Below are 14113 nucleotides of genomic sequence, written 5' to 3' on the forward strand. Positions count from 1 at the left end.
ACTATATGCTTGAAAAATTCCTAGTTTTATTTTAACTCCTAGAGTTAAAATAAAATTTCCATAAACAAACTCCCACATTCTATTTTGTTCAGAAGTACATTTAATAACTATCTAATAACTACTATAGATATAACAACTATCTATAAAATAGAAGAATATTTTTTACAGTGTGATGTGAGACAATTATTACTTTGTTATAGAGGTCTGCTTCTGGTGTCTATTTTAAATCACACTTTACCCTTCCCTGTGACTGCCTGCAACAGGGAGTCTTTTCCCACCGTTCCAGTGGTACCTGCCCCATTACTAATACAAGAGGCTTAGGGATCTTATAGCTCCTAATATAAATTATTTATGTCTATTTACATTCAGAATCATAAGCAAGCCTGTTCTAAGCCTAAAGAAGAGGAAAAAGAAATAAAAATTTTTTTAAAAAAATCAAGATCCTGAAAGTGCAAGCTTTGTCAAACATAGATTCTTTACTCAAAACAATGTGCTGTAGTCAACCAAAAAGCTTATTCAAGATTTTAAGAGTAATAAAATGTAATAATTATTTATTTATCATTATATATTTCCTTGATACTTCCTTATTGGTGGATTCCTCATTAAACATGTTGTAAATTTCTGGTATGTATTTAAGCCTAAAACATTCCTTTGTTAAAAACCCAGTACGTGGGACACAGTTTAATTCCCCCTCTTGTAATAAAGAGCTGGATGACTGAAAAAGACAGCAGCCCCCGAATCGTGAAGTAATAGTAAACAGGAACTTTTAATTAAAAGTTTGATACACAGAATAAATGTGGATACCTACAAAAACCTGAGTGTTACCAAGAATACTATGAATTGCTGAGACTAAGGATTATTCTATTTAAAGGGGAACAGAAATTAGATTAGTTGATTATCTGTCAGCCATCCAACTTTTCCCAGGGAAGGGGAGAAGAGGGAGGAAGGCAGCAATAAAACGTGCAGATATTGTAAATCACTGCCTTAGGACAGAGTTCCACAGACAGCCTAAGGAACTGAAACTTTCTCTTTTCTCCAGAAGGTGCTATAAAGCAGATTTTGGAAATAAAACCACAGCCCCTGGTAGAGATATATAGATATATCTTGATCTGCAAACATTAACTGGACCACTCTCACTGTAGCTCAAAGCGAACACGACCTCAGCCTTCTCTAAGAGCAGGTCTCTAAGGAAGCGTATATGTTGTTGCCAAAAGAACCAAGATTTTGCAGAAGGTGAATTTCAGGCTTTTCCCCTCATCGAGCACGCAGCAGTAGCTGAGCTATGGACAAACGGTTAACCTCTGGACACGGATTTTACAAATGAACACCGAATTTCTGCAAGGTGTGGGCGAAGAATTAACCATTTCGGATCTAGTCACAACCAATCTAAATTACTCAGACTCTAGAAAAAGGAATGACTGCAACACCTTAAGTGAATTCCAGAATTTTTCTTCATTTGGTGGATCGGGAGAGAGAACAAGAAGGGGAAAAAAAAATTTTAAAAATCAGCAAACTAAGAGGAAAAAAAAGTAATTCAAAATTTGAATTATTGAGTTATGTTCCCATTAAAAAAAAAACAGTGACAAATTCCTACATTGGCTATAAGGACTGATGCACTCGCAATGATTTTAGAATGTGCAGGGAAAATAAACCATGTGTGATTAATTCTCATGTCAGAAGACCCCCAATAGTTCTTAATCTGTAACTTTAGCTTTATGGTGCAAGTTAAACCCTACGGGTGAGAAAATTGAGCCAACGCCACTTTTCAAATCGAAAAAAAAAGTGACAAATTCCTACATTGCGAGTGCATCAGTCCTTACAGCCAGTGATTTTAGAATGTGCAGGGAAAATAAACCATGTGTGATTAATTCTCATGTCAGAAGACCCCCAATAGTTCTTAATCTGTAACTTTAGCTTTATGGTGCAAGTTAAACCCTACGGGTGAGAAAATTGAGCCAACGCCACTTTTCAAATCGTTTTATCCACTCCCCAGGCTCTCCTAAACAATCCTCCAGCTTTGGGGGCGAGGAGGGACTTTTCAAGTGTACCTGAGCATAACTGCTGCTTGCTAGGGAGTATATCCTGTTACAACCACCTATCCTGCTGGCTAAAAAATAAAATAAAATAATTCTTAACTGCACTTGAATCTGTATCACAGTCTTATGGGGGAAAAAGAATAAAATCACAAGTCTTGCATCCTATTATTTCACCTGTTGATACCTGCTAAGTTCTCAGGTTGGACAATTTTCTAAGCAAGACCTAGAAAATTTCCTAAGACTGGGAACCTTCTCTAGAAATCAATCAATTACTCCCAAACCCAACAATAGTTTTGCTGTGGGTTTGTTTGGTTTTTTTTCTTAAGGAGGATTGTATTTGATGCACAGAAGTGGAGAATTTAATAACTATTTTAGATCTACTGACCTCTCAGTTTGTTATCTTCTCCGCCCTTACTCTGCCCTCCCACCTCCAAACCCACAGCACTTTCATCATAACCCAGGAATCTACCAGGACAATACCCAGTCTATACCTTTATTCAAAAATGAATTAACGATAAGATTCAGTTTCTAAATTAACGAACTCATTTAATACTGCAAGATTATTATGAACACTATTCAATAAACCATGACAGAAATGCAGTCAAGAGCTGGTGCTGCATATAAAATAACTCAACCTTTCACACAAGCACAACTAAAATTTCTTTTGCAAAGTCATGCTTCTCTAATTTTAATTTCAAACTGAACTGCATAAAACTTTACCCTTTTTAAAACTACATAATACATACGAAATCCCCACCATTTTTACCTTGGTGTGAACTAATTACAACTGCCAGAAAGAACAACGAGAACAAGGAAATAATTTTAACCTAAACTAATAAAACTAAGAGAGGAACACATCACTGAGAATTAAACCAAAGGTGGGAAAAAGGCAGAAAAATAAAAAGAACGTTTAGGTAAACCCAAAGCTACCTGCTCAAGGAAAAGCACGTGCACAGCTTTAAAAAGCTGTAATAAAACAAGAGTGTCAACATGTGCTTCTTTGTACAAGTAGGGGAAGATATTCAGATGCCTTGGATGCTAAACCCAAGTGGTTTTACCCGGTAACTCGGTGACTCGCTGGAAGTGAGGGGGGCTGACGTCACACAACGGTGTCATTGCCCTCTCAGGAAAAGCAGCTTTGAGCTGTCACCAGCAGAAAGACGTTCATTTATAATTTTCTTTCTGACAGCATTAGAGTTTGCTCAAATGTGTAATTCGCTGTCAAGGAAAATTGAGTATTGGCCCTTTTCCATTGAGTGAGGGAGGGGTAAGGAATGGATTGGGGCTTTTTTACAAAAATCTAATCTCTGAAAAGGACTAAAATAAACCAAGGTGGTGTTTATTTTTTGGTTTTATTTTTCACAAAGGCACCAGACTTGTAATAAATAAAATAAGAAGTGTTATGGGTTTCTATGCAGAAGTCACACAGCCTACAGTTCCAGTGTAACACCTTCATGCGTATCAAGCAAGTTTATTCTCTCTTCCCTTCCCTGTTTCCAAGGCCAATATAATGAATATTTCCCCATCCTGAGAAACCAAAGTGGCCCAACATATCTTAGTGTAGCCACTAACAGAAATGAGCCATGGAAAGATACCATTCTAGAAAGAATATATACTCCCTATATCTATATATTCATTTCTATAAAGAGTTTCTCCTCCTCAAGCCTTCAGGTATTTAAAACACACAAGGAACTGAAGAGCTAGAACTGGATTTTTCCTTTCCGGGTCAAAATCATCTGTTTTATCCAGCTCCTCTTGGTTTCACGCAAAGCCTGCGCGAGCATGAAGGATGTTCTGCCACCACCAAGGAACGGAGCAACGCCCCTGTCTCGAGCTCTGTTACTCTCAAGATATCAGCACTCCTTTCAGGTTCTAAATAAATAGATTTTTGCTCTCAAACATTAATTTTTCCTTGTTCCCCCAAAAAACAGTTTAAAAAATCTAGGAAAATAGATTAAATTAAGCTGGAAGATGATCAAAATTCTGTAACTTGCTGTAAAAATTGGGAAAATAGGACAAAATGTGGCATGTTATCAAGGAAAGACGGTGTCAAGCTGTCCTGCTATCCTTGAAACGGGCAATATACCGGAGGTAAGGCAGCCAAGGAATCGAAGACTTATTCCAGGGCTAGCTTTATTTCACATTTTCAGTGGTAACAAAATACAATTGCAGATATACCACAGACCTGAAGGTGAAGAAAGAGCCTTCAAAGCCCAGTACATAAGGAAAGAGAGGATTTAAAGTTTAAATGCATCTCAAATGTAGTTTTCAGGACAAGACTAGGCCTAATGAAACAGAAATAATTGCTGATGGGACAGAATGTACATTTCTGAATCGCTATTTCAATTCCCTTCCGGAGCGACAGAAGTCACTGTGGCTTTGTCTGCTCAGGAGAAACTCGCTCTCACAACAATGGAGATTTGTGAGACCTACAGTAAAGATTTTTTTAATTTTATCTGGATTTCTATAAAAAAATTCAGTGTCAAGGTCAGGAAGAACAACATAAACCATGTTACAAAAACAATCTGAACTGAACACGACTATGGACAAATCAGTTGTCTGGAGGCCTAAATTCTCTGGCATTTCAAGAATAAAATCCATGAAACCACAGCACTACAGTCACAAGGGCCGCAGAAGCAATCAAGCTGGTACAGAAGTACCAGTTGCAAGTATTTTAAGTTAGCAGTATCTGAGATCTGAACTAATTCAAGAGCATTATAAAAAAGAATGGCTGTCGAGGCAAGCTACAGAAGGTTTCAAAATAACCACAAAGGCGATTGATTTTTCCAAGCGTTCTCTCAATAGAGAGAACGAGGAAACTAGGTTAGAGAGACCTAAAAGTTTGCAACTGGCTGCCGATACCAGTTTTCAAACTGATTGGAACGTGCTCCTTGGCATTTCCCAGACTATTCACTCAGTTTTCTGTCTTAGTTCAAGTGGATTTCTGGGAGGTAATTAAAAAAAAAAATACAAAAAACCTAGGAAAGAAAAAAAACACACTATACCTATTTCAGTAATTTTTTGCACCTTTTCAAACAGTGTATCTTTTGTGTGTTGTGAAATTCTTCTCTTCCAAGACAAATATTTAGTTAAGCACAAAGCAAAGCAAGCGTCCAGCTAACTCTGCAGAGGGAGGCACATACTATTTTTCTACAAGTTTGTCATTATAAAACACTCATGAAGTTAAATAAAACATTTGCTTCAGAAGGTCTAAACAGCAATAAACTGCTCACTCTTGCTCTTTCTGGAAACTACTGTAGAATTTTTATGATCTTTTATGGAAATGTTTTCTGACTTTTGTAGCTGCCACATAACTTGTTTCAGTTACATTTCAGCCGTGTTTCTTAAAGAAAAACACTACTGCAAAAAGACTTAAAGCCTAAAAATCACATTAATGGACTAGAGATATTATAATAGTGTCTTAAACCACCCAGATCAAGCATTAAGTTCACTGGAGAGGAGGCAGGAAGAAAAAAATGCTTAATTTCAAATGCTTACAGGACAGTATGTTATATGTACAACTCCAACCCCATTTGGAATGATAGGCACTGATTTTTTTTAGCAGAAGAACTAAATACAGCTAAAGAACTAAACTAGCTGAGAGCTTTTAGATAGATATGTGTGTCTATCTATAAAATATAGTGACAGCTTCTATAATTTACCCCAAGAAGTATTTTATTTTTTTAAAAAGGAAAAAAATAAAGACTACACTAGGTCAGAAACACAATGCCCTGGGTGAAATGGTACTTAATTAAGAAGAAGTAGCCCCTATTCTATCCGAACCAGCCATTGATTACATCACTGGGCTGAAAAAAAAAAAACAACTTCCTTCCTGGGATGAAAGGGCCAAGAAGAAATGTTTTCACTGTATTTGACTGATTTAAAATGTTCGCCTCCAGAGCTACACAGTTCCACATCTGTGTCATTTAAATACCAAGAAATACATTCTGACACTTCATATCGGAGGCGGAAGATATGCAAAATGCTTAATTGCAAAATGTTCTGAAACACTTCCACATATATTTCCACAAACTTTATCAATCACTGTGCAGCTGGGGGAGCCGGACTGTAGCATCTTCCAGCTGATTTGTACTCAGCAAAGCCCTCCCTGCTTTTTTTTTTTTTTAAAGACAAAAATCCAGGTATCACTGCTACTGAGCAAGAGTTACGACGTTTGCAGACACTGATTGCTCTTCCCAAAGCAGAACACAGCCACATCTATTATGGAGCTTCCTTACAGCCGACATTCTCATGTGCAGAGACAGCCTGGGCCTTCACACCCAGGTACTGTTTCTATCTCATTTTCAGATATTTGTACCCTAATTCTACAAAGCTAAAGCATAAGCCACTGCTTGGCCACTCCCATGGTCTTGTGTGTTTCTTGATGTAAAACCAGAATAACAGAGAGCACCACCCCCAGCAGCACTTGATTCAATTACCAGAGTATTCCTGCCTCTTACGATTATAGAAGACACATAAAAAAAAAAAAAATATATAAAACACTCTTCTGTGTTATTCTCAGACCATCCTTCTATGCACTGATCTGTGCATTTTCTCCCAGAAAAAATAACCAAATGCTTAATTAAAAAAAAATTAGGTTCCAATTTAAAAAGAAAATAAAATTTAAAATACAGGTTCCAAACGTGTATTTATCCATTTCTCTGTGCATGAATTATTACGACAAGCTATGTTATGATTTTGTCCATTTCTTACAACAAATGAAGAGGGTAAGGTAGAGAAATCTCCATTCACACAACTTGTTTGCATAATCCTGGTACTCTTGACCTGCTGATGAGCTCTATGATTTGTGTTCCAGCTGCCAATACAGGGAACAAGACCTGTCCAACAAAAGGATGCTCAGGCAGCTCCCTCCTCTCTGCTCACGATACAAGTCTCCCTTTTCTAAGCTTTCATGATTTCAATTCTTTACTTATTTTCTGTGATTGTGTCTTACGCCATTCACAAACTATTCATGCTAAACCACTTCACAATCTCTCGAGCTTCCCCCTAATTCCTCTGATTTTTCCCAACAACAACTCTTTTTAAGAGAAGAGCACACACATTACTAAAACTGGGGATGACTACGCATTTCCACAGCAGCTTAATAAGGTTTTGCGCTTCCACAGAGAAAAACTGAAAAATCAGTTTCTTCCACAGCCCTATTTAAGAGCAAGTATGATGAACCAACCTTTAATTAGAAAATTGTTTGCTGTTTTTCCTCAGGACATCAATTCAAATTCAGTAAAAACACGCTGACGTGAATATTCTTAGGCGCCAACAACTTTGCGTAATATCAGTATTTGACTGCGCTCCGAAGTACAGAGACAACCAGGTCAGTTTTGAAGGTGAAATTCTGCAGCAACCAACTGAAGGTTTTTGAGAGAGGGTTGAGAAGATTTCCAAGGGAAGTTCAATTTATATCAGACAAGTTAAGAGAAAATCGGAGAATCGAGAATTTAAAAGCCTACGCAGAAAATCACTGATGCTTTTACATCAAGGTGAAAACAGATTTGAAAAAATTTTCACTTGCAGCTAAACCGGCTTGAATTCCCAGAGCATGGAAATACTCAAAACTGTTCCTAGAAAATTAACTTATTTGGCAGATAGGAAATATACTTCTACCCTACCAAATCCTCTACTTGCCAACGAGGGCGGTGCTGAGGATCGTGATGATGCCTCCATGGAAAAGGCAAGTTTCACCACCACAGGGGTAACACCAACTCTGGCACTTGGCAAAAGTTTACTCTACTGTGAAATTTCTATCTTGCTTTTTATTAGAGCAACCCCTGCCTCACTCAGGAATCAGTACTGCATCACCAAAATGCATCACAGGACTCTCCCCAGCAAAATCTCAAAATTAAATTCTTGTTCATCATAACTCCCTATTACTAGTGCTACTGTAGTCTCCATCAGAAATACAGAAGAAAGAGAGGAGAAAGTAAAAAGGAAAAATTCAAGAAGACTCACCAAAACACCAGTTATCCCTGCTTTCAAAGGGGCACTAACCAGAGAGTGCTCAGAAGTGCAAAGAAATCTTTGCTGCTGAGTATTCAACGAACTCTCTGTCCTGGAAATTATCTATTTCCCTTTCTCACATGAGATCTTGAGGAAAAGATGTATAGATGTTGCACAGGCACAATGAGATTGTCTTCTTCCATCTTCATTGAGCAATCATAGAATCACAGAACAATCCAGGTTGGACAAGACCCTTGGGATCATGGAGTCCAACCATTGACCCTACACTACAAGTTCACCCCCAAATAATCAGCTTCACGGTTCACACACCTTTTGTTAGTATTGCAAACTGCTCTGGAACTTTCCAGATTAGTGTTACTTTCAAATAATCACCAAAATTTTCAATCCATTCCTAAAATTGCATTTTAGTGTAATAAAGTTAATATTAAAACTAGCAGCCAATATAGGCAGATGCTATAATGTAATGCCAACAATCTAAGAATATATTCCCAAAAGAAGCTGTTAACGTGTCCCATTACAAATTTTGTTGGATTCTGAATTTAAATATAGGCACGTTTCTGAATATGAAGTGGTCAGTCAAATATAAAATTAAATACTTTTCTTAAACTAGAAACTTTCCAAACATGAAAGTGTGCAGGACTCTCCCTGAAAAGGTGCTTCATTCACCACAGGTGTATTAGCTTGCACAGATTAAAAACTAAATTGTTAGATGCAAAAAAAAATCCTGGATGTGTGCCAATTTAAAGCCCAAAGCAGATTTGTTACTACCCTGATAAAAACCCATGTATAGAACAGAATTTCATTCTATCCTTACTTAAACAACTGTCTGGCTCCGTAATGTCTATACAACCTATTAAAAAGTCTAAAAAAAGAGGAGGAAGAAAAAGTTTTGGGTCTTTCAAACACCATTGTACATGCTTCCTCTCAATAACTTGGACCAGTTTTACCCTACTTGGTATCTTCTGTTCTTAAAAGTGACTCCGATAATTCCCTCCCACACAGATTCAGTATTAAAAAAAAAAAAAAATCTAATTTTTCTTCTAATCTATATTAAAATACACTTTTTGTTAAGTTCTCTTTAGTTTACGTCCTGCAGGGATCAAATACAAAATGTTTTTGATTGAAGTGACTGAGCTTCACCGCCTAATACTGTAAACAGAAAGACCTTCTTGGCCAGACAGTCACACCAACACACAAGGTAATTTGCTACTGCTAAAGAAAAACCTGAATCAAAATCCAGGCTGCATCAGACCAAGTTTTTACATTTACTAGAAGCTTTAGAGAAGGTCTCATGTGTCCCCTGGAATGTTATAAACCCTTTGCTTGCACAACCACGAAGCCAGAGAGAGAAGATAAAGGCAGAGCAAGGCAAGGCCCACGGCACGTAACAAGGGAAGAGGAGGATAAAAATCCCTTAAAATACTGGCAGTTCCAACAGAAAGGACCTTCCTCCTGTTCAACAGCAGTTCCCATGATAGATTTTACACCTTCAGGTAGCGGAAACCTGACCTGTCAATCCATCTTGCCTTCGCTAAATATAAAAGATCAAGTTCTACAGGCGATTAAGTTCATTAAACCCAAACCCTCTGACCCAAATGGGGAGATTCGATGAAGTGAGAGGTAACTGCTGTTCACTGCAAGCAGTCGTGATTTTGCTCTTGGTTCTTCAAGATATAAGGATTAGATTTAAAAAAAAATATATAATAATTTTAAACAAAGAATAATTAAGTAGAAGTTCTCTTCGGAGCAACAAGATTTTCAGAGCAAAGGCACAGTAGAATATATGCCATATCTAAGCATCAAGGCTGAAATACACCCCTCGCAGCAGACAAATCAAATCCCTAATCAGACCAGGTAATACCTGGTACAAATCTAGTAAACAGCTCCATCTTTCTTGCTCGGCACGTTTCCAATTTTTCTGTTATTATAATTAATCCAATTTATGTCAGTAATTATAAGAAGGGCAGAGACAACTGCTTATTGTTAGGAGGCCTATTATTTCACAAAACAAAGTAAAAGGAATTTTATGGCTTTCCACAGTAGCATTACAAAGATCTCACCAAAAAAAAAAAAAAAAAAAAAAAAAAGCTCTCCTTAGATGCTTTTGAACTAAAGCCAAAAATGATTATGTGGTTTTATTATTCTACCTGGAAAGCAGCCACAGCTTGCTAGGTATCACTTCTGCAAGTATAGCTCATAAGAAAAGTCCAGCTGGACAGCTGACCAAAAGTCATACATTTGTAGAAGAGAGAAATGACAGTTCTGGGGCAGCAGTTTTATTAATTCTGCTAAAAAAAATGTTGTGCCATCTGCCAGAGAAACAGAGAATTGCTGCTTGGTTTAGAACTCCATAATTAGGGTTTTTTTAAATTTATTAGATTAGGATTAGCATCCTCCAAACAGGACTTAAAAAGCAGGCTTTATTCATGTGCAATGTACTCTTGTTAAGCCTCAGACAATGAGCTGGTGGGAATATTTTTTGCACTATTTCTGCTGCAAAGGGGAGTTGTAGTTGAGAGGTATGCCTAGCAACAAAATGTGAATAAAAATGAGATTTTTAAACCCTTTACCTGTGTAATTAAGCAAGACCAGAGAAAGATAAGGAGAGATGTGGAAAAGGTACCCAAGAGTTTTAAAGCAGAAAATGCTTTTGCCATCAAAAAGCACTTACAAACCATTATCCCATTTCCAGTGCAAATCTCCACCCCAGACCTGTTCACAAACCCCATACAAACAGCTCTCAGTTAACCCATTGCTAACATTAGGGGTTTTTTTTTAGTTATCATGGTGCTAAATCCCTCCCTTTCCAGCTCAGTCTGCCCTAGGCTGAAGCCTGAAACAGCAGCTTGCTCAAAACCCCAATGTTTTCCTTCCCAATAGGAAACTCCAGTATTTTAACATTTAGAACCCCTCTAAGAGACACCATTCCTCATCATTTAACTGTGCATTAAAAAAAAAAAGCTGGTTTTGGAAAGGTGCATGCAGAGAACTGTACCTCATTTTCACCACAGTCAGAAGGTGTATCCTTGTGGATGGCCATCTGATACTTGGCAAATAAAGTGGCCGATTGGTTGAAGGATGATTTGAACTGGGGGTCCTCAAAGGAGACAGGTACTAACCTCACCTTCAGAGCAAGGAAGATACAAGCAAACTGTTTTGAGCGCAGGTAACCAGGTAATACGCTTCTGAAGGTAAGGCTAGTGAAAGATCTCCTCCTATCCACTTCAAAGCCTTTGAAGTCAGTTTTATCCTGCAGTAACAAGAAAAATGCTCCTGCGGGGGCAAGTCTGACACCTAAGGATAAGTTTAAACTGACTGTTGGTACTTTCATTAGAGAATAACAACTAGAACATTAAAGCACCAGTTTGGCCAACCTATTTTTTGACAAAGCTATTTCAAAAATCAACGACAAATTTTATTTTCACTGTCCAGTCTCAAGGACTTATTTAAAAATGTATTATTTTTAATGGCACATCGCTCATTGCCCCAGCATAGCAACGACATGTTCTTGCTACGTACACTTCTTCCTCAAACTCCCAATTTTTCTTCTTTCCTAGTATGAGAGAGGCGGTACGAATGACAGGGAACTATTGCACATTGCCTGGCCGTTACAAGAAGCAGTAACAATGTGCAATTTAGGTATGTCTGATAAATTTGTACTCGCTAGTTCCTCCTTGTGGAAGCATTCAAACCAAAGCGAGCGAGACCAGTTATCAGGGTAAGTGTCCAGCTGGTTTTGGTTCTCCTAGATTTGTATTTAAGGCCCACAAAGTCTGTCTCCGCAAGCCTTGTTCTCTCCATCTCTTACCCAACAGCACACCCATGTAAACTTCCCTAACTTTTTGCCTGCAATTAAGTGGCACTCACAAATAGAAAAAAAATTGCACTTTCAGGACGTTGATTTTATTTGATCCAGTACTTCACAGGCTCCTGAATATACGATGGGTATAAGATCCACATTTATTGCTCCTAGAAACCAGACACATGAAATGGTGGGGAAGCTGAGCTTTACATAAAATTCGTTTGGCCTTCTGACCTGATTTATAGTTGGTTTATCAGGTGGGTCCTTGTGAATAACCATCTGGTAACGCTTATAGACCTGGTAAGACTCCTGAAATGTGGCTTTGAACTGTGAACTTGGTGGAGATGATCTCACCACCCTCACCTTCAGAAGAAGTTAAACACATTTATTACTACAATATCATTCAGTAATATATATTTATACATACACAAACATCATACAAAGAAAAATCTCGACTTCTTGCACAAGGGCCCTAACTAATTAATATTAGGCAATTCTTTGGCTCACTTTAGGCTACTGAAGGCTTTTATATTTACACTGAATAACAAGGTTTTCAAACTACAAATTAAGGTAACTAAAATGCTTAGAGAAGAACTACACAAACAGTTGCCAGGAAATAATATCAAAAAACGGTATGCAGAGAAACATTTTCAAGAGATTTTCTGTACTGTTTAAGATCTCCTCTCAAAGAAAAGATTCTTCTTACACTGTACTGAAAAATACCTGAAGGACTCCAGCATTTGGAAGACTTGTCTCTGTGCTCTTTAGATAAAGACTAAGTTTTTATTGCAATAATCCCAAGAGGACTTCTAGATATTTTCAAACCGAAAGAGGAAACGTTTCCCTATTCAACAACGAGTTAATGATAGTAGGAAGTTATCTGTCTTCCCAATCAACATCCTTACAACACACAAAATCACTTTTAATAAGATATATCTAGAAATTAAAAATTTTTCTTAGTAAAAGTGACTGCTTCCTAACCAGAAGCATATTATCACATGAGCAACAATATACTACTTCTTTCCAAGCATATTTAAGGATAGATTCATTTCAAGACACACTTAATTTTCAGCATGGTTCTATTTTCACAAATAGCGTTGGTTCTGATCTAGGAACATAAAACAAACAAACAAACAAACAAACAAACTCACAAAAAAACCACGCACTAGACATAGTAAGGAGCGTAAAGGCAATCTGGGAAAACACTGCTAGAACGATCATGATTCTCTCTGCATCTTCTAAATGAAGACGCTCAGACAAAGCCATCATAGTTTTGTTACACAATTCATCAGAAAATCTGGAGGAATTAGTGAAATTAATCAATTTCACAGCTTTTTTTAGTTATTCAGGATGAATCTTTTAAGTCATCACCGCTACCTCTCTGAATAATTACCCAAGTAATATTAAAAATTTAATATTCAGTACCATCAGTAATAAGCAGTAACTACATTAAAATAATTTTCCACCATCCAAAAAAAAATAAAAATTGTTTTATGATTAACAAATGTTAGAAAGTCCAAAAGTCTTACAGATGACTGTGTCTATATTACTAACAGATTTAACGGCAACCAGTATATTAAGCAGAATTTCCTATCATCACTTCTACTGCTTCCAAAGACATCAAAACACACCAAGGACATTTGCAAAGAGCAGCTATCTTATCTGTTTAACTTTATGAACAGTTACTGCTTTCTTGTCGAGATTCATTAGCATAGATAGCTTAAGCATTTATACGCTGCAGAACTAAACATTGAATCCCTCTCATCGTTCGACACTCCGCTAATTCAAAGTCTTTCATTTTCAAGTCACACTGTATGAAATCAATTTTCGTAACTGTACTGGGCTCAGCTACAGCTCAACACAAGTTCAAGAGTCCCCTCTTGTGGCTGCAGAGCTCAGCTGCACCACATGTACCTATCGTGCAGCACCACAGAGATTTCAAAATTGAAACTCTAACCATTCCAAAAAGTCACAAATACTAAACACTTCAGCATTTCAAAAATCCTTAACCAGACTGTTCTTTAATTTGCCTCCAACGACAGCGAATGAGACGTTACCTCAAGTTTGTGCCGTGCGTCAACAGGTAGAGAGACAAAAACAAAGTCTTCAATGGTTTTAGGCTGGTTTGGTTTAGATTTAGAATTTTGCAAGAGGGAAACTTGATCTCCTCGGTGAAGTTGAGAGCCTTCAAGCGTGCACATCTGGTTCTGAAGGAGTTTCTGCAGTTTTCTTTCTTTCCGTATGTCCTTCGCTTTTCGACACGGTGGCTTGCTCAGGTCAGCTCCTTTTCCTACCAGGG

The 14113-nt window shown here is 37.5% G+C and overlaps 1 protein-coding gene across 1 annotated transcript in view; it reads right to left on the reverse strand.

Moving 5' to 3' along the window:
• Nucleotides 1-14113, reverse strand: part of ATE1 (arginyltransferase 1) — a gene marked incomplete at its 3' end in the record, with an annotated part of 30315 nt that overhangs the window by 8504 nt on the left and 7698 nt on the right. The window contains exons 5-6 of the mRNA XM_009866194.1: nucleotides 13872-14104; nucleotides 11008-11136 (exon numbers count right to left, since the gene is read on the reverse strand). Coding sequence (XP_009864496.1) covers nucleotides 11008-11136; nucleotides 13872-14104 — 362 coding nt within the window. The remainder of the gene's footprint in view (nucleotides 1-11007; nucleotides 11137-13871; nucleotides 14105-14113) is intronic.

Source organism: Apaloderma vittatum, unplaced genomic scaffold, assembly GCF_000703405.1.
Source record: "Apaloderma vittatum isolate BGI_N311 unplaced genomic scaffold, ASM70340v1 scaffold7623, whole genome shotgun sequence".
Lineage (NCBI taxonomy): Eukaryota > Metazoa > Chordata > Aves > Trogoniformes > Trogonidae > Apaloderma > Apaloderma vittatum.